Source organism: Chlorocebus sabaeus, chromosome 9 (assembly GCF_047675955.1).
Source record: "Chlorocebus sabaeus isolate Y175 chromosome 9, mChlSab1.0.hap1, whole genome shotgun sequence".
In the NCBI taxonomy this organism is placed as follows: Eukaryota; Metazoa; Chordata; class Mammalia; order Primates; family Cercopithecidae; genus Chlorocebus; species Chlorocebus sabaeus.
The window spans coordinates 112,616,669-112,640,630 of NC_132912.1; the positions used below are offsets into that span (position 1 = coordinate 112,616,669).

Here is a 23,962-nt window from a genome sequence, read left to right on the forward strand (position 1 = left end):
AACAGTAGAAACTTTACTATTTTTCTCTACTGACTACTGATATAACCACATAACCACACAAGGGAAGTGCAAAGGTTTATAAAGAAAGAAGCTCATGAATCCCAACTCCAAAAAAATGCCTAGAAGCTGACATTGAGTTTCATTCTGCTATTTGATTCTTTCCTATGTTTTTTCAAACCACTGAACAAGCCACTTATTAACACAGTTTCTCTGAATGCCCTAGTACACTATATAGTATAGCTTTCATAGGATGAAGCCATGTCATTTCCTAGCAGACAGATCTTCGGCAAAACCCCAGGGATGAATCACTCACTGGCCAACCAAACCCACCAGAATCTCCCTACACACTTGACTGAGGAAACTAGGGAGGAGCCTGGAAGACAGGAGGATTCACTCCCTCTGCCACCCCGTGCTGCCACATACCTACATTAAGGAACAGGTAGGCAGTGTTCACACCTCTAACATTCTGACCCCCAAAATACTAACAGACCTAACAGATGGAATCTGTGGGCCCCAAAGAGAGATGCCTGCTCCCCAGGGGGGGACACAATGTTCTAGTGGGTGCAAGAAGTAAGTATCAGAGCTTCTATTTGTATTTATTTTTTATAAAGCAATTACAAAGTTAGTTTTTGATATTTGGAATATAGAGGAACACTAGCACATATAAATAACATATAAACATACATACATGTTGTGGGTACTTGACTCCCATTAACAGAAGCACGCAAACAAAAAAATTTAAAGACCACTAGCCTGTCCATTTATAACAGCCAGTCTCAAATGCCTGCCTGCGTGTGTGTGTGTATGTGTGTGTGTGTGTGTGTGTGTGAGAGAGAGAGAGAGAGAGAGAGACAGACAGAGAGAAGGGGAAGGAGAAATCAAATGCAGCACAGGCAACAATCTGTAGCTTTGGTGTTTTTATATTTATGAAATGATTTTTGAGAAATAGAAACTTAATCCAATGCCAGGACAAAAATGTTCCTTGTTCTTCCCAAAGACAAAGAACGTGTGTGTGTGTGTGTGTGTGTGTGTGGAGGGTGTGTGGCGTACACCTGAGTGCACACACCCCTCAGTCAGCTGGCTGCCTGGATCTCAGGGTCATGGTCTAATCCTCTGTTCCCTGCTGTGAGTCTGGGGACTATTTCCTTTCCTCATTATTTCCTACAACAAACAAGAAGCATCAGGTATTTTGTTTCATCTTCTCTTTCTCACTTGGCCCTTCCTTCTCTTCTGTTCCCCAAGTTCAAAATTCAGGAAGCAAAGACTTTGTACAGTCCCTAAAACCGTATTTCTAAAGACTATTTTAATGACAGGAAAATACACACAGCAGTAAATTAAATGAAAACAGAATACATACACACATTATTCAATAAATATTGATCTATACACTTTCCACATAGTATTGCTTTAATTCTCACCACTTTATATGTTATTTACTTACTGTGATTAATCCATTTTACAGATGAGGAAACTAAAGCACTGCAAGTGAAGCGACTAGCCCAAGAAAGTTCCAGACCCATTCGCTTGTTCTGCATGCTGCTCTTCTCCAGAGCTAAGCTGCCAGAAGCAAATCCAAGATCCTCAGAGAGAGCCTCGGGGGAAAACTTTCTGGCTCCTGTTGCCAATGACTCCTTGCCTTTATCTCACTCTGAATCATGAGGCAGCAAATAGTAGAAGGCCCCCAGTACCGAAGTGAAATGCACAGCAATGTGATCTGCAGCAAATCAACTGTCCTCTCTAGCCCTCAGTTTCCCCTCAATAAAATGAGTATCCTGAACCAGCGTCCTCCAAAATTGAATGTACATTGTTATGTATGTATAAGCATGCCATTTTTTTCCCCTCAGTTTCCCCTGGATTCTCAAAAAGGTCCATGACTGCACAAAAGGAGTACGATCCAGGAGTCCTGAGGACTTCTAGGATCCCTGCCAAGACCAGGCCAATTAAGTTTAGGCTAGCCATGCCTGTACCCACCCATCTTCATGAGTGTCCAGTTGCTGTCCATTTGCTTGGCAGCCTGGAGAAAATAGCGCCCGTCGGTCCACATGGCCGCATGCTCTTCTGTGATGATGGCTGTGCCTGAAGTAGGGGAGAAAAAAAAAAAAAGAAGAAGAAGAAAGGTTTCTAACAACTGCCCAGAAGCTGCACAAAATGACAGCAGGCAGGTGAGAGCAGTAAGAGGCACCAGCTCCTCCTAGTTGGGGAGATGGGTCCTTAACTCCAAAGAAACCTCTGGGCAAGAGAAGACCACACCACTGAGAACAAGCTGTGTGTCAAGCTCTGAAAGAACAGTCCTGGGACCCAAGCTGCCTGGCACTGGTCCCTGTACAAAAAAGACTGCACTTGCGCAGTACAAGTCAAAAACAGAGAATGGAGAACTGTAGATGTATGGCCAAAGTGGTCTCGTATAATCAAGACACAGGGAGAGATGGTTCCTGCTCAGCAATCATAGCTACTCCTCTGCTCCACTAGACACCCCAGAAGAGCTGTTTCACCTTTCCTGGAGAAAGACCAAATGGGCCCTATGAGTGTTCCTGCTGTGGTCACTAGCAGGAAGCTTATGCCTCCTACCTCTATCCACCCTCCGTTCCCACAGACCTGGCAGAACTTGGGGCTTTTGGCAGAGGTGTCAGCCAAAGTCAATCCTAATGTGCCAACCAACACAAGCACTTACGCCAAAGGAAGCAGCGTGCTAATAACCGTGAGGGGAGGGGAGCTCCCACCTTGTCCAGCTTGCTTTAGAGACAAATCTGAAGTGGGGAGTCCACCCTAAAACTCAAAGGCATAATGGTTTTGAGGAACACCAATGCAGCTTAACATTAACCTGTGTTATTTAAGCCAAGAGTGAAAACAGAGAAACCAAAAGCCAAGCACTTGGGAGAATTACTTGGGACCAATAAGCTAAGAGAGGAGGGTCTGAAACGAAATTACAGTCTCATTTCTTATTTGGGACGCTAGTAACACAGGTATAGTCAGTTTAATTGATAGAACTTTTATATGTATGTTATATTCAATAAAAAGTTCAAAAACTTTTTAAAAATAAGAATTGTTAAAACTTTGAAAGCAAAGGTACAAAGAGGAATAAAAAGGGTTACTGCAAGGCGACCTTGGGGAGCCGGGAAAGGCTGGGAACCCACACCTTTCTGCAGAGAGTCAATGTGGAGCATCTGGTTTGCATTTTCTTTTTGCTTCTATATCACAGGCTGAAACTCGGTTCAGTTATTTTTAGGAGGCGAACAAAGGTGCAGCAAGAACAGAGAAAATGCAGTGACTCACCCGCAGAGCCATCGAATCCAGAGACAAAAGCCCGCCGACAGTCACACGGAGCAATATACTCACTCTGGAAAACAAAGATGACAACAAAGTGGGCCTCGATCACTCATGAGCAGACTGTTCTGCTTGCTTAGCCTTGTGCTAGGCACAGCGGGGACTACGAAGACTGGGGAATCCTTGGCACCCACCCTCAAGGAGCCAATAGTCTAGCTGAAAACAACAGATGAGCACACACTGCAGAAGACTCTAATTAATTAAGGGCAGAGAGAGCTGTTCCCTTTAGCCTCTATTTCCTCACTAGGAGAACAAAAGCACATCAGGAGAAACAGATAAAAACTGCTCTTTCTTCACTGAGATCTTACTCAAAAATTAAACCAAGAGCCTTCTCCCCTCCTTGCCACTGACATTTAGGCATCTGCTATTTTTCTGAAGAGTAAGGCTGAATTTCTGTGTTAAGCACCAATAATTCCCTAACTTAAATTTCTGTAGATACTGACTTGTTTCCAAACTTCCTGTTTGGGTCCTCCTCTGAGGTAGCATCACCAATCTCTCCCATGCAGACCCCATCCCTTCCTGTTAGGGAGTGAGCGGAAATGCTTCATCCAATCCAGGAGGCTTCCGCAAAATAAAATGTCATGTCCAAAACCAAGGTCTTCTCGGCTGATAATCCCCTTGCCTCTGTATGTAAGGGGGTTAGGGAGTGAAGAAAGTAAGAAATTCTTATGCCTAGGCAAAGGGTACAAGTCAAAGTGCAACTTCTGGTAATAGCCAGTGAGGCACAGAGAGTTTAAGTAACTTGCCCGAAATCACACAGCTAATTAAGTAGCAGAGGCAGGATTTGAACCCAGGCAGTCAACTCCAGAGTCTGGACTCTGAAGCCCTATGCCAGGCTGCCAATGCATGACACTTTATCTCTCACGCTCATCACTCTCTAGGATAAGACCAATAGCAAATGAGAAAACTGAGGTTCAAAGAGAGAATCTTTAAGTAACCTGCCCACTGACAAGTTAATGGTAGGCCAGGATCCAAAGCCACGCCTGCCTGAGTACAGAGCTGCTGCTCCTTCTGCAGTTATCAGGATTCTCGAAAGCCAAAGGATCTGGGGTAAGGTTAAGAACGTTCAGGGTGGGGAATGGGGCTGCTGGCCAGACCCAAGGCATTTTTAGGACAGTCAACGTGATGTAGGGGGAAAAGGCCCTCATGTTCCTTTCCTGCAGTATGGTTAAGAATTACCCCTTTCAGCCGGGCACAGTGGCTCATGCCTGTAATCCTGGCACTTTGGGTGGCTGAGGTGGGAGGACTGCTCAAGCTCAGGAACTCGAGACCAGCCTGAGAGCATGGTGAAACCTCATCTCTACAAAAAATACAAAACTTAGCCAGGCCCGGTGGCACGTGCCTGTAGTGCCAGCTATTCAGGAGGCTGAGGTGGGAGGATAATCTGAGCCCAGGAGGTTGAGGCTGCATAGTGAGGCGTGATTGCGCCACTGTATTCCAGCCTAGGCAACAGAGTGAGACACTGTCTCAAAAAATAAAAAAAATAAAAATAACTGCCTCTTTCACCAAGGCACCAGCAATCACAGTCTCAAACCAGCCTCCAGGGAGATACCAGAAGGGCCAGCATAGAGAACCACAATGGCAGGATAAAGCAGCTCTGGGCCACCTGCCCTCTAGCCCAGGCCCAGCTGCATAGTCTGCAACAAGTCCTGGCAGCTCTCAGCCTCATTTCCTCATCCCTAAGACAGGTCATTTCAGATCGCTAAATGCAACAGCAAGCACGTTTTATTCCTACAGCATAAAGGAACATTCAGCCAACAGCACTAAGGAAATAGAAAGAAATGGCCACCAGCATCGTTTAGAACTGCAGAATCCTCGTGTGTTTATTAACCCAGTAATCACTGTGTGATTACTTTTTATTAAAAAGTAACAATGGGGGGGAAGGGTGGCCCACACATCTCCTGGGACTCTTGTGAGAAACAGTAAGTTAATGTCTTTGAAAACTCACTAGAAACCGGAAAGTGCTGCACATATGCAATGGAAGAGATATTATTAATCTCTTCTTCCTAAACAGTGAGAAGGCATCTAAGGGGCTGGGAAAACTAAGTTAAAAATAACTCTTGTGCTAAAAATCACTGCACACAATGGGGAATACACAGTGAGGGCACTCTCCACCAACAACATGACTCCACGGGCTTGGGGCTCTTCAACCCGTGACACAGGGTGAAGATACTGGCAAAGGCTGGTAGAGAACGCAGTGCAGGGCTGAGCCCAGGTGAACTCTTCCACTCAGGGACACAGTACTCTAGGGATGCCGCATCCCTTTCTGGGCAAGATTGGGCGAGATGCAAGATCCGCAGGGTTTAGCTAGACTTCTCCATCAGCAAAGGCAAGGAAAGAGTTCCTCCAAAGGGAGGTGGAATTAACAGCAAATGGACATGTTTAGTTTGGGATGGAGACAAGGTCTGGGGTAAGAATGTCCAGACATGACCTAAGTGGTCAACATTCCAGAAAGACATCGCTGAGCAAGGCTGGCCACAGCGTCACCTCCACACTGACAGGCTATGCAGAAGCCAGACAAGCACTGTGCCCAGGACTGTCACTCTCCTCCTCCCAGGCATGAAGCTGGCAACGCCCAGGGGCGGTCTCCTCAGAGCACAGCATAGGGCCTAAAATAAACCAAAGCTGTAGCATGCTAGGAAAAAGGAACAAAGAAGCACAGCTGCTGGGTTTTTCTCAAAACCACCCACTTCTCTCCATTTCTAATAGCAGCACTCAGTCCAAGCCTCCATCATCTCTACCTGGACTACCGCTCCTACAATCCACTCTGCACATACACTCAGAGTGAGCGTTTCCAAATATCTAAGATCATGTTAGCAACCTCCTTAAAACCCTCCAATGGCTTCCTATAATATTTAAGATAAAATCCAAACTCTGGCCCAGTCAAGGTACTCTGACTTTGCCAGTCCTCTTGCAGCTCTGCTCCCATTCACCATGCTCTAGCCACACCCACCTCCTTTCTGCTCTTTGCATATCCTGAGCTCATTCCTGCCTCAGGGCCTTGGCACACGCGCTTCCTTGTGCCTATAAAAGTCTTTCTGATCACGGCATGGCTAGGTCCTTCTCATCATTATACTTGAGATCACATGTCACCTCTACAGAAAGACCTTCCTGTACTACCCAGCTATAATAGCCACCCGGCCACTTTTAAGTCTCTGTATAGCTCACACATACTCTAGATATTTGCCTTTTTTTGGCGGGGGAGGGGGGGGGGGGGCGTGGGGGAGATAGGATCTCCTTCTGTTATCCTAGCTGGAGTGTGGTGACACAATTATGGTTTATTATATCCTTGACCTGTCAGGTTCAAGCAATCCTCCCACCTCAATCTTCTGACTAGCTGGGACTACAGCAGGCACACACCCTTTTTTTTTTTTTTTTTTTTTTTTTGTAGAAATGGGGTTTTACCACATTGGCAGGCTGGTCTCGAACTTCTGGGCTCAAGTGATCAGCCTGCCTCAGTCTCCCAAAGTGCTAGGATTACAGGCATAAGCCACCATGCTGGGCAATGTTTCTCTTCTTAATGAACTTTTTACATTTTTATTGTCTTGTTCCTCAACCCCTATCTTACCCTCAAGCATGTAAGTTCCATGAGATCAGGGTATCTGTCTTGTCACTGTTCCTGCACTCAGCACAGGTGACACACAGTAGATCCTCAATCCACATTTGTATTACAAATGAACAAGCAGAAGGAGACATGAAGCTTTTCCCTACATCCAGTTAAAACCTCAACCATCTCTATGAAGATGGAGGAAGGGACCATTAGCCAAGGAATGCAGGTGGCCTCTAGAAACTGGAAGAGCCAAGGAAATGGACTCTCCCTGGAGCCTGCAGAAGTAACATAGCCCTGCTCACCCATTTCAGACTTCAGACCTCCAGAACCATAAGAGAATAAATTCGTTTTAAGTCACTGTGGTAATTTGTTATAGCAGTGATAGGAAACTAACACATTATCTAACGGAGAAAAGATCGTAAGGGATTATAAATGGGGTTTCAAACTCAAATACCTCAGGGTACAGGACAAAGGATGTCTTTTCTAAAGACAGCAGCTCCTACTCAGCTCTGATTTCTGAAATGCAGGCCATGTGTTGCCAGTCTTCAATATTTCAGAAGAAGCTAGAAATATGGGTTCATGAGAAATTACCCAATTTTTAAACGTTGGCATCTAATTCCAACAATATAAACAATACATAGCCAAATAAAGCATCTGTAAACTACAAAAAAAAAAAAAAAAAGCTAGTCATTTCTCAAAAATCTGGTTCATGTGCCCCCTCTTCCATGAAGCTGACTGACCCACTTCAGCTTTCAGAGGCTCCCACATCTCTGAATTTTATAGGACCATCCATGTTGGCACTTATCCATACCCTACCTTGGGTAATGTTGACAAATAATGTTAGCTAAGATTATTTAGTCTGTATTGTTTATTATTGTCTCAACACCTACTAGTCAATAACTGTATTCATTTCCCTCATTCTAATCCTCATAGCAGTTCTGGAAGGTATCCTCCCTCGCCAATCTACAGATGAAAAAAATGAAGCTTAGAGAAATAACTAACTTCCCCAAGGTAACACCACAGTAAAATCTGAACTCAGGTCTGACTTTTTTTTAAAAAAAAAAAAAGATAGACGCGGTGGCTCAAGCCTGTAATCCCAGCACTTTGGGAGGCCGAGACGGGCGGATCACGAGGTCAGGAGATGGAGACCATCCTGGCTAACACAGTGAAACCCCGTCTCTACTAAAAAATACAAAAAACTAGCCGGGTGAGGTGGCGGGCACCTGTAGTCCCAGCTACTCGGGAGGCTGAGGCAGGAGAATGGCGTGAACCCGGGAGGCGGAGCTTGCAGTGAGCTGAGATCCGGCTACTGTACTCCAGCCTGGGCGACAGAGTGAGACTCCGTCTCAAAAAAAAAAAAAAAAAAAAAAGATGGAGTCTTGCTTTGTCGCCCGGGCTGAAGTGCAGTGGCACAATCTGGGCTCACTACAACTTCCACCTCCTAGGTTCACACGATTCTCGTGCCTCAGCCTCCCAAGTAGCTGGGATTACGGGCGCCCGCCACTACATCCAGCTAATTTTGGTATTTTTAGTAGAGACAGGGTGTTGCCATGTTGGTCAGGCTGGTCTCGAACACCTGACTTCACGTGATCCACCCACCTCGACTTCCCAAAGTGCTGGGATTACGGGCATGAGCCACTGTACCCAGCCTCAGGTCTGACTTTCGAAAGCCCATACCCTTGTAAGCTGCCAAGCAACCTCTTCTAATTTTGTAGAGAAGTTGTACACATCAAGTCCCACAACTGGATTATAAATTCTGAGGGAACAAGGAATACTAGGTATATGCTGCACTTACCTCTACCTTCATCAGCCACATAATAGACATCTCCTACAACCAGCAGTTAGAATTCTGTTCAAGCCTGGTTCCCCACTTACTAGCTGGGTGAACCTGGGGCTCAACTTCCTCATCTGTAAAATGGGGATGAAAATAATGCCCACCTTGAAGGGTTGAGGTGTGACATAAAGCAATTAGTGCATGCCGAACATCTGATGAACTGCAGCACTTATTGCTATGTACTGCACCAAGCTTTACTCTACAGCAAACGTAAGAAACTATCTTCTCGAAGTAGACAATCAGCAATTTTAGACAGATACTCCATGAAACATTAACATAATGTTAATGTTAATAAACAGCCATATAAACTATGCTGAATATGCAGTGTGGTATTTGCTACAGTTTAAAGGATGCTCAGATGTGCCTTAGATCCATCAGGCCAAGCTCAGAGGTTTGACTGGGCCACCAAGGACAGATGAAGACAGCAGGAAAACAGTCCAGAGAGAGGGAAAGGTGTGACAAGGCTGAGAAGCAAGAGGCAAGAGGCGAGAGGTCTGTCATGAGGCAGATAGCCAATTAGCCTAATGGCAGGGGCAAGAAGTTCAAGGGAGTAGCTGCAGAGATTTCTGTAAAGGCCGTCTGAAGACAAATAGTCAAAGACCTCAAACATCGCACTAAGAGGCTTGAACTTTATCCTGCAAGTTCTAGAGAGACACTAAAAGTTGAAGAGAGGGTGGTGACATGACCAGAGCTGGTTTTTAAGAAGAGGGATCAATATGGCTGGTCACATGCAGATGGAACTTGCCAAGTAAAGCTGACAGCTGACTGCCAAGATAAGCACGACTAAAGTTACTAGAGTCCACATTAGGGTGACATCTTTCCCCCTCCCTGACCCTATTCTCCCATCAGCCATGAGCCTGGCACTGTGCCTCAAACATACAAGGTTCTCAAGAAAAATGAAACTGAATGAATAAAGGGCCATCGGTCCACAGGAAGTACCAAAGGTTAGACTGTGAATGGTGATGCAGACTCCTTGTTTCCAAATATAAGTTTTTGGCATTTTTTTCTCTCCTAAATGAAACCAAGTCAGGGTATGTGGGAAAAACTGATAGCTGTCCAAAGATTCGTGCTCCTTCCTTAGTGTAGAAGAGTCACTGGAAAGTAGCTGCCCAGCCAGGCCTTCATTCCCACGCCTCCTTACATTGAGGTGAGGTCACATGACTGACTCTTACCAATGAAATATGGGTAAGAGGTGATGCCTGGGTCAGGGCTCTTACAAATGAGTGTGCCCTGTCCATACTCTTTCTCTTTCCCCTTCCACCAGCTAAAATGATGGCACTATGGGATGGAAAGAGCCTGGATCCCTGAATCACTTTCCCTCAAGGTAGAGGGAAGTCCCCCACCAACCAGGAACACCCACCCTATACTGCTACTCTATACTGCTACATGAAATAAGAAATAAGCCTTTACAATACTAGGCCACTGAAACTTCGAGATATGTTACCACAGCTAGCATTATTCTAACACAACCGATAAAATCACTGTGGGATAAAAATCACTAACCCCACCCCAAGAGAAAGCCTATTTATGAAATACAAAACAAAACAGGAAGCTGACTCCAGGAGAATGGAGTAGGGTCCAAAGAGTTTAGGAAAATCTGATTCACGTCTTCCAGGAGGAGGAACCATAAACAAAGCCAAAAATTCACATTGGCAGAGTCAGTCCCTGACAAAACATCACCCTTTGACTAAGCCAAGCCCAACAACATAATATGGGGTCTTACAGATGAGGAAAATGGGGAATCAGGATTTCTAAAAGGCAGTGCTGGCACAGCTATGACTCCAACCAAGGATTCTCCTGGTTTGAGGCAAGTGGTGACCACAAATCCCAATGTATGACTAGGATGGTACATGAAAGCATCCATGTCTGTACCAGACAGAACAGACAATCCCTTGCTAAAAAAGTCCCCCAGGGCCCAAGCTCATTAATCCACAACCCTAATACCACAACCCTTGTTCTGAGTTTAAAAATAAGAAACCCTTAAGAGTTACAGAGGACAGAGAGAAGCAGACCACTGGAGTGCCAAGTCCTTGCGTAATTATGCGTTTGAGGTACGTTTTCTCTCTAGCAGGGAACAGTGTGTGGGTGTGTATATTTGTGTTTTGGAAAGTACACAAAGGACAGAATTCAAGATTCCCCTTCACTTCTCCAACACCCTCCCCTCCCCAACTGTTGGAGAAACTCCATCAACCCAGAATCTACCCTGAAACGAAACAATTAGGAACAAGAGCCGCAGGGAACAGCAGCCTCTCTATTACTGAGGAGACTACTATGGTAGGTCACACATGAAGCCAGCCCTTCCTTCTTGTTCTCACAATCACAGCAAGGATCCAGAGTCCCACTTAACAGAGTCACCCCAACTATGTCTCTCTTCTCCACAGGAACTAAAACAAGGAACCCATTTCTTTCTGTTGATGGTACCATAAACACTCTCAGGCTTCAAACCTTCCCAATCCCCTCTGCCACGTGCCTGCAAAATCCACATTGAATCCAGGTTCTACTACTTCTCCAAATCCTACCCCTCCTCTCTGCTCCTAACCCCAGGACCCAAGTCCAGGCCCTCTTTACCCCAACTATGAGATCCTGCAAGGCCTAACAGGTTTCCCAATTCCCAGAGTCTCCTTTCTCCAATCCATACTAAACACTGCCCCTTCTGATCATGTCACTCTAAAATCCTGATTCTCGTGGTCAAGGACAACCATGACCAGTCAGGCGTAACTCATGGATGGTCTTAATCAGGCCCCTGTTTTCCTTTCTTCTTCAAGCTTATTGTCATGCATGTTCTCCTAATTCCATAGATACCCATGGTATTTCTTACCATTTGACCCAGCCATCCTATTACTGGGTATATACCCAAAGGATTATAAATCATGCTGCTAGAAAGACACAGGCACACGTATGTTTGTTGTGGCACTATTCACAATAGCAAAGACTTGGAACCAACCCAAATGTCCATCAATGATAGACTGGATTAAGAAAATATGGCACATATACACCATGGAATTCTATGCTGCCATAAAAAAGGATGAGTTCATGTCCTTTGAAGGGACATGGATGAAGCTGGAAACCATCATTCTCAGCAAATTATCACAAGGACAGAAAACCAAACACAGCATGTTGTCACTCATAGGTGGGAACTGAACAATCAGATAACTTGGAGACAGAGTGAGGAACATCACACACTGGGGTCTGTCACACACTGAACATCACACACTGGGGGATGGGGGAGGGATAGCATTAGGGGATATACCTAAGGTAAACGACAAGTTAATGGGTGCAGCACACCAACATGGTACATGTATACATGTGTAACAAACCTGCATGTTGTGCTCATGTACCCTAGAACTTAAAGTATAAAAAATAAAATAAAAAGATATCCATGGTATTTCTTGTACTTCTCTCCCTCTTTCCATGCATCCAAATTCTACCCGTTCACATTCTGATTTAAATCCTACTTCCTCCATGAAGACTTCCTTGATCCTGCCAGCTTAAAATACTGTCACCTTTGAATTCAGTTCACACTTTAAGTAAACTTACATTACAGTTGCCACCAGCCACATGTGTCTAAGCACTTGAAATGTGGCTGTTGTGACTGAGAAACAGAACACTTAATTTTATTTCACTTTAATAAATTGAAATACAAATTTAAAAATTGATATTCAAGATTCAGTTACTGGAAAACTTTTAGGTAGGTTTAGAAAAACTTGGGTATGTGTGAGTCCACCTTTTCTTTTTTTTTTTTTTTTTTTTTTTTTTTTTTTTTTTTTTTTGAGACGGAGTCTCGCTCTGTGGCCCAGGCTGGAGTGCAGTGGCCAGATCTCGGCTCGCTGCAAGCTCCGCCTCCCGGGTTCACACCATTCTCCTGCCTCAGCCTCCCGAGTAGCTGGGACTACAGGCGCCCACCACCTCGCCCGGCTAGTTTTTTGTATTTTTTTTTTTTTTTAGTAGAGACGGGGTTTCACCGTGTTAGCCAGGATGGTCTCGATCTCCTGACCTCGTGATCCGCCCGTCTCGGCCTCCCAAAGTGCTGGTATTACAGGCTTGAGCCACCGTGCCCGGCCAGAGTCCACCTTTTCAACTGTTAGTTTTATGAAATCTAAACACAGATCAAATATTTCCAATGAAAATTTCACATTCAAAGTGCAAAGTTTTGGAAATGTAAAATACTTCCCATATTTGAAATTTCAGCATGAAAAGGAATGTAAAGTATCTTCTTAATAATTTTTACAATGATGATGTGCTAAAATAATATTTTGGATATGTTGGATTAATATGCTATTAAAATTAATTTCACTGCTCTTTTACTTTAATGTGTCTATGAGAACATTTAATATTACATATGTATCTCACAGATTTCTACCAGACAGTGCTAATGAGGTCCTTTCACATGACATGCACCAATTTCTTTTTGTGTTCGCATTTATGACTGTGGCTTACCTATTCTTTAATATCTTCAAAGGGAATTTCATTCGTCTCTACAACAGTAATAACAACAATAATAGCTGCAGCTAATATGATGAAACTTTTCAGGTGACATCAAGCATTGAAGCTGCAAGCATTCAAGTGCTTCAAGCATTCACATCTACAGTATGAACTCATTTCATCTTAACAATAGCCCATGCGGTACATACTGTCACAATCTCCTTTTTGAGAATACAAAAACTGAGACCCAGAAAGTTTAACTGACACTTCAGAATTTCATGTAACTTGCCTGATGTCAAGCAACTAGTAAGTGGCAAATCTGGCATCTGAACCCAGAGAGGCTCTAGAGCTCATACACTTACCTATATGCTAACTACCTGCCCTCTGCATTTGCCCCAGGACCTAGCCCCGAGCAGCAGTCAGAAAACATGCAAACAGACAGCTAAGCTACAGCAGTAGAAATGACAGTGAAGATTATAAAAGAAAAAGTGGAGAGGGGTGATGAAGATGGAAGGACAGCAAGAGTGCAAAAAATGTAAGAGTGTGAAGTCTAAACAGCGACTTCTGCAATAAGAGCAACAGCTAACACCGAGCAAGTTTGACACATCTTGTATTTTCAGGATGTTGCTAGAAAACACATCTGTCTGGGATTAAAGCCTCAGTTTCCTCATGGAGGGAAAAGCCATCCAATTCTGATATCACAGGATCATTAGCAGGAGATAAAGAGCTGAGAGAAAGCCTGGAACACACCCTGTGGCTTGGATGGCCTCACTGCCACTCCCAGAAGGAATTGCTTTGGGTGTATTAGGCCACACCTACTGTCAAAGGTAGAACATTTTTTTTTTTTTTTTTTTTTGAGACGGAGTCTTGCTCTGTCGCCCAGGCTGGAGTGCAGTGGCCGGATCTCAGCTCACTGCAAGCTCTGCCTCCCGGGTTCACGCCATTCTCCTGCCTCAGCCTCCCGAGTAGCTGGGACTACAGGCGCCCGCCACCTCGCCCGGCTAGTTTTTTGTATTTTTAGTAGAGACGGGGTTTCACCGTGTTAGCCAGGATGGTCTCGATCTCCTGACCTTGTGATCCGCCCGTCTCGGCCTCCCAAAGTGCTGGGATTACAGGCTTGAGCCACCGCGCCCGGCCAAAGGTAGAACATTTTTAAGTATCAGTCAGGGTATCCAAAAATCAGCTTTATGATGACCAAACAAACAAAAAAAGCTGGAAAAGGAACAGCACCCAGAACCAAGAACATCAAGATGAACTTGACTTAGCTACAAGATGTCAGTGTCTCCTACCAGTAAACACACAGATAATATCCTAACTCCAGGCAAAAGAAAACTGAAACTGAAATACAAAGACTACAAAGCTTCCAACACACCCTTAACCAGAAACCTTCAACTTTTAATTCAAGTAACATAAGCTAGTCAAATCTTTCTGTATACTGAGGCCTCCCCTGGAGGTGAAGATTCACAAATAGTAGAGCTATTAAGGAGTCTTCAGCCGGGGTTCCACGACAGCCTGTGAGAACCCTTTCAGAGGAGGGCCCCAATTTCAGACAACTGTGCCAGAGGGCTTACAGAACTGCCCAAACCAACTGCTACATAATCATAATGTGCTCCAGTTGCAGGAACCACCTGCTCAACACCAATAGGGTGACTGCAATCAAATTGGCCTAGGGCAACTGTCCAATGCTTGAAGGGCAGCAAATTAAAAATGCCACTGGTGAGTCCAGCAGAGAATCCATGTGACATGAAGCCCACATCCAAAGGCTGAGGCCTGGGACTGACAGGAAACAAGGAAGAGCTAGCTCATCAGAGGGGCCCAAAGAAAAAACAAAATTCCTTGAAGACAAGGCAATGGTCTGCCCTTCTTAAACAGGGGAGTGCCCAGCTCCTCTGCTACCTACGACTCCTACCATAACTCAGGCCCAAATCACAGTGGCCAGCCTACTTCCTCATCCAGTCCTTGGTCAAGATGATACTTTGCTTCATATGAAGTTGGTCAAATTTTTTTTGTTTTTTTTTTGTTTTTTTGTTTTTTGAGACAGGATCTTGCGCTGTCACCTAGGCTGGAGTGCAGTGGCATGATCTCAGCTCACTGCAACCTCCACTCCCAGGTTCAAGTGATTCTCCCACCACAGCCTCCCAAGAAGTCAGGACTACAGGCATGAGCCACCACACCCAGCTAATTTTTGTATTTTTTGGCAGAGACAGGCTGGTTTCGAACTCCTGACCTCAGGTGATTGGCCCGCCTCAGCCTTCCAAAATGCTTGGATTACAGGCGTGAGCCACCACACCCAGCCTGAAGTTGATCAATCTTATTTGTCTATTCTAAAGAACACAGATAAACCTCACCAAGTCTATCCTCACCATCCCACTGCCTACTAAATTTAACAGTTATGTACCCAGCCTCATGGCCTCCTCACATGCCACCACCCCGCTTCCAGCTTGATATTCTACTTTTTCTATATTCTGCCAGGCTGAACAGCCAGTGTGCTGGTGCCTGAATATACCTCTCAATTTGACCTCTCCCTTCATCCACCTCTACATGCAAGACCCATCATCGGATGAAAAGTGCTATCACAGAACAACATATAAAGGTATTCCATGGAACACTAGATTCTCCCACCCCACCCCTGAAATAACTAGGAAAATTCCATGGACATTTAAGTCCGAAAAAAGTTGAATACTTTATCCCCTCCTTAGAGGTACAGAGTGCACGTCAGCATATTAAAGGCCCTGAGAAGTCCTGCAGCTATGAAACTCACAGGAGCAAAGGACTTGAATAAACATTTTCTCCAAACAAAATATACAAATGGGACCAAAAAGCATATGAAAAGCTACTCAACAACACTAGTAATACAAATCAAATCTACAATGAGCCATCACCTCACAACAAAACAAAAAATAACAAGTGTTGGTGAGGAAGTGGAAGAACTGGAACCCTGTGCACCATCGGTGGGAATGCAAAATAGTACAGGTGCTGTGGAAAACAGTATGGAAGCTCCCCCAGAAATTACAAATATAAGGATCATATGATCTGGCAATCTCACTTGTGGGCATATATCCAAAAGAATGGAAAACAGGATCTTAAAAAGATATTTGCAAACCCATGTTCATTGCAACATTGCTCACAATAGCCAAGAGGTGGAAAAAACTGAAATGACCATCCACAGAACAGGTCAAAAAAAAAAAAGTCTCTAAATAAAATGGAATATTATTCAGCCTTATAAAAGAAAGAAATCCTGTCATACATTACAACATGGATGAACCTTGGGCACTATGCTAAGTGAAATAAGCCAGTCACAAAAAGACAAATACTGCATGATTCCAATTACATGCGTTATCTAAAGTAGGCAAACTTTTTTTGAGACGGAATCTCGCTCTGTCACCCAGGCTGGAGTACAGTGGCGCAATCTCGGCTGGCTCACTGCAACCTCCGCCTCTCAGGATCAAGCAAATTCTCCTGCCTCAGCCTCCTGAGCGGAGGGATTACAGGCGCGTGCCAGCACACCTGGCTAATTTTTGTATTTTTAGTAGAGACAGGGTTTCACCATGTTGATTAGGCTGGTCTCCAACTCCTGACCTCATGATCCGCCTGCCTCGGCCTCCCAAAGTGCTGGGATTACAGGCGTAAGCCACCGTGACTGGCCCGGCAAAATCTTGGAAAGAGAAAGTAGAATGGTGGTTGCCAGGGACAGGAGGGGAGAAGAGAGACTGGGAGGAGCTGTTTAATCGATATACAGTTTCAGTTTTGCAAGATGAAAAAGTTCTAGAGATCTGTTGCACAACAATATGTGCATGCAGGCCGGGCGCGGTGGCTCAAACCTGTAATCCCAGCACTTTGGGAGGCCGAGGCGGGCGGATCACGAGGTCAGGAGATGGAGACCATCCTGGCTAACACGGTGAAACCCCGTCTCTACTAAAAAATACAAAAAACTAGCCGGGTGAGGTGGCAGGCGCCTGTAGTCCCAGCTGCTCGGGAGGCTGAGGCAGGAGAATGGCGCAAACCCGGGAGGCAGAGCTTGCAGTGAGCTGAGATCTGGCCACTGCACTCCAGCCTGGGCAACAGAGCGAGACTCCGTCTCAAAAAAAAAAAAAATGTGCATGTAGTTAACACTACAGTATTGTACATTTTTAAATGATTAAAATAAATGTCATATTACACATTTTTTACCACAATAAAAAAACGCTGTTCAGCTCATTTCATTTTCTCAACTAAAAAATATATTTTTTGTAGAGCATCTTACAAGACACAACAGGAATACTGAAGAACACAGTTTGGGGAACACTGTTCTAAACATCAAAGTATCCTAAACTTCATACCGTTGTCTCAGACATCGATCCCCTTGGTTATTCATTTGAAGCCCTTCATTTGCCCCTAAGGCTTCTAGGAAATCCATGTCTCCAGGCAGAGATCCAATCTTGTGGTTGAGTGGTCCCCAGGTTAACACAGGCCTGACATTGTCACAACCATGTAGACTAGGAACTCTGGGGAGAGGCAAGAAGTCAGCCAGCCAGAATGGATATGTTTTGGGATCTTGCTCAACTTACAGAAATACCCTTATCTACCACCCCCTCCATTATGGTGGACTGGTGGACCCCCATTACTCATGTCTGACATCACACAGACACACACACAGACACAGACACACAGACACGCGCACGTGCACACACACAGAGTAACCAGGACCATACAGAACCAAGTTGCTACATATACCAATCAAGTTCTCACCCTGGACTTTGAATTTGGGGGATTAAAGTTCTAGCTCAATCTGGTATTTTGAAACTAAGAGAGGAAAAGATATAAATGTAGGTGTTGTCAGGTTTATACGACCCACCCAGTTGGCTGAAGAAAAGAAACTGATATGCAGCAAGACCTGAAAACCCTCCCGTCCCAGTTCTTCTTGAGGGCCTGCTGCATTCTTGCCCTCAGCTTCCACAAGACACCCTATCTGAGGCCCTGACATGCATAACTCTGAGAGCACCATTCACAATCTGGTGTTGTGCCAATATGGTGGCTCTGCCCTTGAATCCTTATAAAGCATTTTTACTGATCAAGGTATCTCAAGGCAGTTTCTATAACCTGCAACTGAAGAATCCTGTAACAACAGTTTTATTTCCCACTACTGCTTTTTACTTCCCTGGTCTCTTGCCAAGGAAACCTGTCCCATTGTTTCTGAAAAGCACTCGAAGCTTCCCTGTTTCTTGCCTTCGCTGCCACTAATACTTTTACCTAGAACCTCTTTCCTCCTCCTCCATCCCATCCCTCTATTTACCCAAACTCCACCCATCCTTCAAGGTCCAATTCAAATGCCTCCCCTGCGCCATGAAGCTCTTCATTATCTTCCCCTCTCACCCTCAAACTTCTACAGCCTTCTGTCCGGATTTTCTGGATCACACTTACCACATTTTACAATACAGGTATGTGCATGTACATCTAAACTCCATTATTAAGCTGTATGCTTCTTAAAACCAGGAACAATTCTCATCTCTGTATCATGTCTAATACCTGAGATGGGTAGGGCCTTATACACAAGCAAAGGCTGGGAAAACTATACTTACAAATGATTCTGTGGAAAAATAGCACTCTTATATTATTTCATCTCACTAAACCATAACCCCAGTGAGAGCAGACATTCAACCTTAAGTTCATCTTTGAACCCTACAGCACTATAACCACAGTGTAAGCACTCAAACACTTGCTCACTCAATGACCTCACAGTGGATCCTAGAATCCTTTTACCCTACTGCCCGACAACCCTATCACATGAGGTCTCTGCCTCTCCAACTCTCCTGGATTGGGCAAAAGAAAGACAGGGCAAACAATTCTGCTAGGAATAGAGTGTGGCAGAGGAGATGTGGAGTATGCCACCAACAGAAAGTTCCAGAACTTCTGTCCCTTAATTTGCCCACTAATTCTTCACTGAAAGATGGCTAAGTCACTGGAATCAAGGAACCCAGGGCCAATCCACAAACATTCAGTGAGACCTACTGGACACAGATCCCCATAGCAAGCCCTGGAAGGGCCTGGTTGTGGCCCTGGTTATGGGTTGACAATTAGAATCCTACAAATGCATTAGGGCTGGGCAAAAAAAAGACTGAAAAGAAAGGAGAGGCTGAGGAGTTCCATCACAGCCCATTTCCACGCGGTACCTGATGAGCGTCTCCCGATGGGATGATGTAGGCCTGGATCGGTTCAGTCACATACTCAGAGTTCCTCATGGCTTGTCTCAGCTGCCGAAGCAGCTCTGAAGTCACCTTTGGAGGCATTCTGCTGTCTGCAACAACAGGAGAGTTTATTTCAAAACCAGCCTGCCCCCTGCAATTCAATGTCCAGTTCGAAGTGAGTCACAGAGAGAAGTGCCTTCCACGTTCTGACCCACTCTCAGTTAGGTCTTCAAACTGACCACCCCACCATCAGACCGAGACCAAAGCTGCCAGAAACACTAATGTTCACAGTTCTTAAATACTACCTCCAAGTAGCCGTTTGTGGCCAGAAAAGTTTAGCTACTAACCATTTTCAAATTGACTGGTTACCTCTTTCACTCCTAGGATTTCACTCATGAATAAGAGATAAACAAGTATACAGAAATTTAGGTGTTTATCTTTGTTTATAGTAGGAAAAAACAGGAGAAATGTATGATTTTATAGTTAATAGTTAAATAAACTATAATACACACAACAGTATACTGTGTACTCATTACAAATTACACAGACCTAGAAAAGAATTACATAGCCTTACATATTTGATTACATATTTGATACCTAGAGAACACTTGTGGGTAATTAAAAACAGACGACAGGCCAGGTAAGGTGGCTCACACCTGTAATCCCAGCACTTTAGGAGAGGCCAAAGCAGGCAGATCACAAGGTCAGGAGATCGAGACCATCCTGGCCAATATGGTGAAACCCCATCTCTACAAAAATATAAAAAATTAGCCAGGTGTGGTGGCACATGCCTGTAGTCCCAGCTACTCCAGAGGCTGAGGCAGGATCGCTTGCACTCGGGAGGCGGAGGTTGCAGTGACCTGAGACCACACCACTGCACTCCAGCCTGACGAAAGACTAAGACTCCATCTCAAAAGAAAACAAACAACAACAACAAAAAAAGATAACAAAAAAAAAACCACATATAGATTGTTCTTATTTAAAATTGTGTATGTATATATGCAGAGAAGTTTCTATAAGGACAGTCACCCAAGTGTTAAGAGTGGTTACCTTTGAGTAAATTTGGAGTGACTATTGTCTTCTTGTATTTTTCTGCTTTTTAAATTTGACTGCTTTAAAAGAAGTTGTTTTATAGACCTTTTGTTAAATACCCAGCTACAGATTTAGAGAAGAAAGTTCCGTCCACTAGGAGTCAAAAGTCTTATCTTCTAGTGAATACCTGCTACCAACCAGCTGTGCAAGGGAGAAGAGGGCCAGGCCCTCAATGCTCTGTTCTCCTCTTTTAAAGTATGGCGGGAGTGGCCGGGCGCGGTGGCTCACGCCTGTAATCCCAGCACTTTGGGAGGCCAAGGCAGGTGGATCACGAGGTCAGGAGATCAAGACCATCCTGGCTAACACAGTGAAACCCCGTCTCTACCAAAAATACAAAAAAATTAGCCGGACGTGGTGGCAGGCACCTATAGTCCCAGCTACTTGGGAGGCTGAGGCAGGAGAATGGCATGAACCCGGGAGGCAGAGCTTGCAGTGAGCCAGGATCACGCCACTGTACTACAGCTCTAGACAACAGAGCGAGACTCTGTCTCAATACTTTATCTAAAGTATGGCGGGAGTGGATGAGACCCAAGGTTTTCAAACGAAGTCCCAAGGCTCCAGGGGAGTCTACCATTCAAATAAAACCAGAGCTGGAATCATCAGCTTTAGAAAATACAAATAGGAATAGAAATATAAAACTAATTAAACTGAAATGTAAAAGATGTTAACTGTGGTCCTACTAGAAATTCGTAAACTTGTTTCATCTATATCTATAGTCAGGGACAGACTCTTGTACTCACTAAGTGGAAGCACAGATGATGCACGCTGACTTAACCACTTTAGTTGGTTCTTCAAAAAGACCTTTTCTCAACAATCACTGATATTAGTTAATGTTCTGATAAATATCATAGCTGTAGTCCTATGTCTACATAAAAAAAACAACTTCAGAAGGAGCCAATTATAGAATAGTGATCATGCATATTTCACTATATCCTATACACTGGCACAAAACTATAATATTGGAATTCGAAGTAGAATGAGTTTTTCCAACCATTTTTTTTTTTTTTTTTTGAGACGGAGTCTTGCTCTGTAGCCCGGGCTGGAGTGCAGTGGCCGGATCTCAGCTCACTGCAAGCTCCGCCTCCCGGGTTCACGCCATTCTCCTGCCTCAGCCTCCGGAGTAGCTGGGACTACAGGCGCCCGCCACCTCGCCCGGCTAGTTTTTTGTATTTTTTAGTAGAGACGGGGTTTCACCGTGTTAGCCAGGATGGTCTCGATCTCCTGACCTCGTGATCCACCCGTCTCGGCCTCCCTAAGTGCTGGGATTACAGGCTTGAGCCACCGCGCCCGGCCTTTCCAACCATTTTTAATAGACTTCATTTTTTACAGCAGTTACAGGTTCACAGCAAAACTGAACAGAAAATACAGAGTTCCCATGTAGCTTCAGTTTCAACACACACACAGCCCCCTGCCACTATCTGCATGCCCCACCAGAGTAGTACATTTGTTAAAATGGATAAACTTATATTAACACATCATCACCACCCTAGGTCCACGGCTTACTCCTGCATTCATTCGTGGTGTTGTACATTCTATGGGTTTTGAACAATGTGTAATGGCACGTATCCACCATTATAGTATCACACAGAGTACTTTCACTGCCCTGAAAATTCTCTGTGCACATGCAGCCTATTCATTCCTCCCTCTGCCTCTCCTCTAACCCCTGACAATAACTGAGCTTTTCTACTGTCTCCATAGTTTTGCCTTTTCTAAAATGTCATATAGTCAGAAACATGCAGTATGTAGCCTTTCCAGACTGACTTCCTTCACTTAAGAATATGCATTTAAGCCAGGCACGGTGGCTCATACCTGTAATCCCAGCACTTTGGGAGGCGGGCGGATCACCTGAGGTCGGGAGTTCAAGACCTCCCTGACCAACATAGAGAAACCCCATCTCTACTAAAAATACAAAATTAGCTGGGCATGGGGGCACATGCGTGTAATCCTAGCTACTCGGGAGGCTGAGGCAGGAGAATTGCTTGAACCCAGGAAGCAGAGGTTGTGGGGAGCCAAGATTGCACTATTGCACTCCAGCCTGGGCAACAAAAGCGAAACTCTGTCTCAAAAAAAAAAAAAAAAAAAAGGAATATGCATTTAAAGTTCCTCTATGTCTTTTTATTGCTTGATAGCTCATTTCCTTAGCCCTGAATAATACTCCATTGTCTGGATGTACCACCATTTATCCATTCACCTGCTGAAGGACATATTGGTTGTTTCCAGGTTCTGGTAACCATGAAGAAAGCTGCATCTGTGTGCAGGTTTTAGGTGGACATAAGATTTCAACTCATTTGGTGTTTTTGGTGTTTTGGAGTTTGCCAACTCATTTTTTAACAAATAAAAATATTTGGAAGGGCGCAGTGGCTCACGTCTGTAATCCCAGCACTTTGGGAGGCCAAGGCAGGCGGATCACAAGGTCAGGAGTTCAAGACCATCCTGCCTAACATGGTGAAATCCCGTCTCTACTAAAAATACAAAAAAATTAGCCAGGCGTGGTGGTGGGCGCCTATAGTCCCAGCTATTCAGGAGGCTGAGGCAGGAGAATGGCGTGAACCTGGGAGGCACAGCTTACAGTGAGCCAAGTTCACGCCACTGCACTCCAGCCTTTGCGACAGAGCAAGACTCCATCTCAAAAAAAAAAAAAAATTTTACTTAATCAAAAACATTGTAACATACAACTCTGTAAGTAATGGAGAGTTAAATCAAGGCAATTACATGAGGTGATCTTCAAGGACTGACATCCTGACTTACTGTAGCTTAAATCCTGCTGGGCATAGGTCCTTTTTGGATCTTTTTCTTTAGCATACTCATTTGCTTCTTCCTTTTCTTTTTTTTTTTTTTTTTTTTTTTTTGAGACAGAGTCTCGCTGTGTCACCCAGGCTGGAGTGCAGTGGCGCGATCTCGGCTCACTGCAAGCTCCGCCTCCCGGGTTTTACGCCATTCTCCTGCCTCAGCCTCCGAGTAGCTGGGACTACAGGCGCCCGCCACCTCGCCCGGCTAGTTTTTTGTATTTTTAGTAGAGACGGGGTTTCACTGTGTTAGCCAGGATGGTCTCGATCTCCTGACCTCGTGATCCACCCGCCTCGGCCTCCCAAAGTGCTGGGATTACAGGCTTGAGCCACCGCGCCCGGCATGCTTCTTCCTTTTCATCATCACCAGCACCTTAGGCTTCTATGCCTCAGTTGTTATGGTTATCTCCAACAGAATCCCCTATAGGGTACCATACTGATCTTAAGCTAGAAAAAGTGCCTCACTTACCATCTGCAGCAAGGGCAACTTCAACAAGCAGGCCCTAGGACTCAACCCCGGAGTCTCAGAAGACAGAAGTACTCAAAGGAAGAGTAAATGGAAACTGTCCTACTCATAATTCAAGCACATCCATGTTCCTTGCATTACAGTTGCTTCTGAATATTGTTCAGAGGGGCATTCTTTTTTTTTTCTGAGGGGAGACAGGGTCTTACTACATTGTCCAGGCTGGACTCCTGGGCTCAAGTGATCCTCCCACCTCAGCCTCCCAAGTAAGTGGGACTACAGGTACACACCACTGCATCCAGCTATCCTTTCCTTTTGTCTAATCTA

The 23,962-nt window shown here is 44.7% G+C and overlaps 1 protein-coding gene across 9 annotated transcripts in view; it reads right to left on the bottom strand.

Moving 5' to 3' along the window:
* The window catches only part of XPNPEP1 (X-prolyl aminopeptidase 1), a 61,300-nt gene that overhangs the window by 25,108 nt on the left and 12,230 nt on the right, over nt 1-23,962 (bottom strand). For 6 of the 9 annotated variants that reach the window (XM_007964057.3, XM_038009547.2, XM_073019318.1 and 3 more), the window contains 3 exons: nt 19,280-19,404; nt 3,274-3,337; nt 1,972-2,076 (listed from right to left, as the gene is read on the bottom strand). In XM_007964057.3, the coding sequence (XP_007962248.2) occupies nt 1,972-2,076; nt 3,274-3,337; nt 19,280-19,404 (294 nt within the window). Of the gene's footprint in view, nt 1-1,971; nt 2,077-3,273; nt 3,338-7,328; nt 7,351-17,449; nt 17,591-19,279; nt 19,405-23,962 lie in introns of those variants that run through there. The other 3 variants (XM_073019321.1, XM_073019322.1, XM_073019323.1) reach the window with 3 other exon arrangements.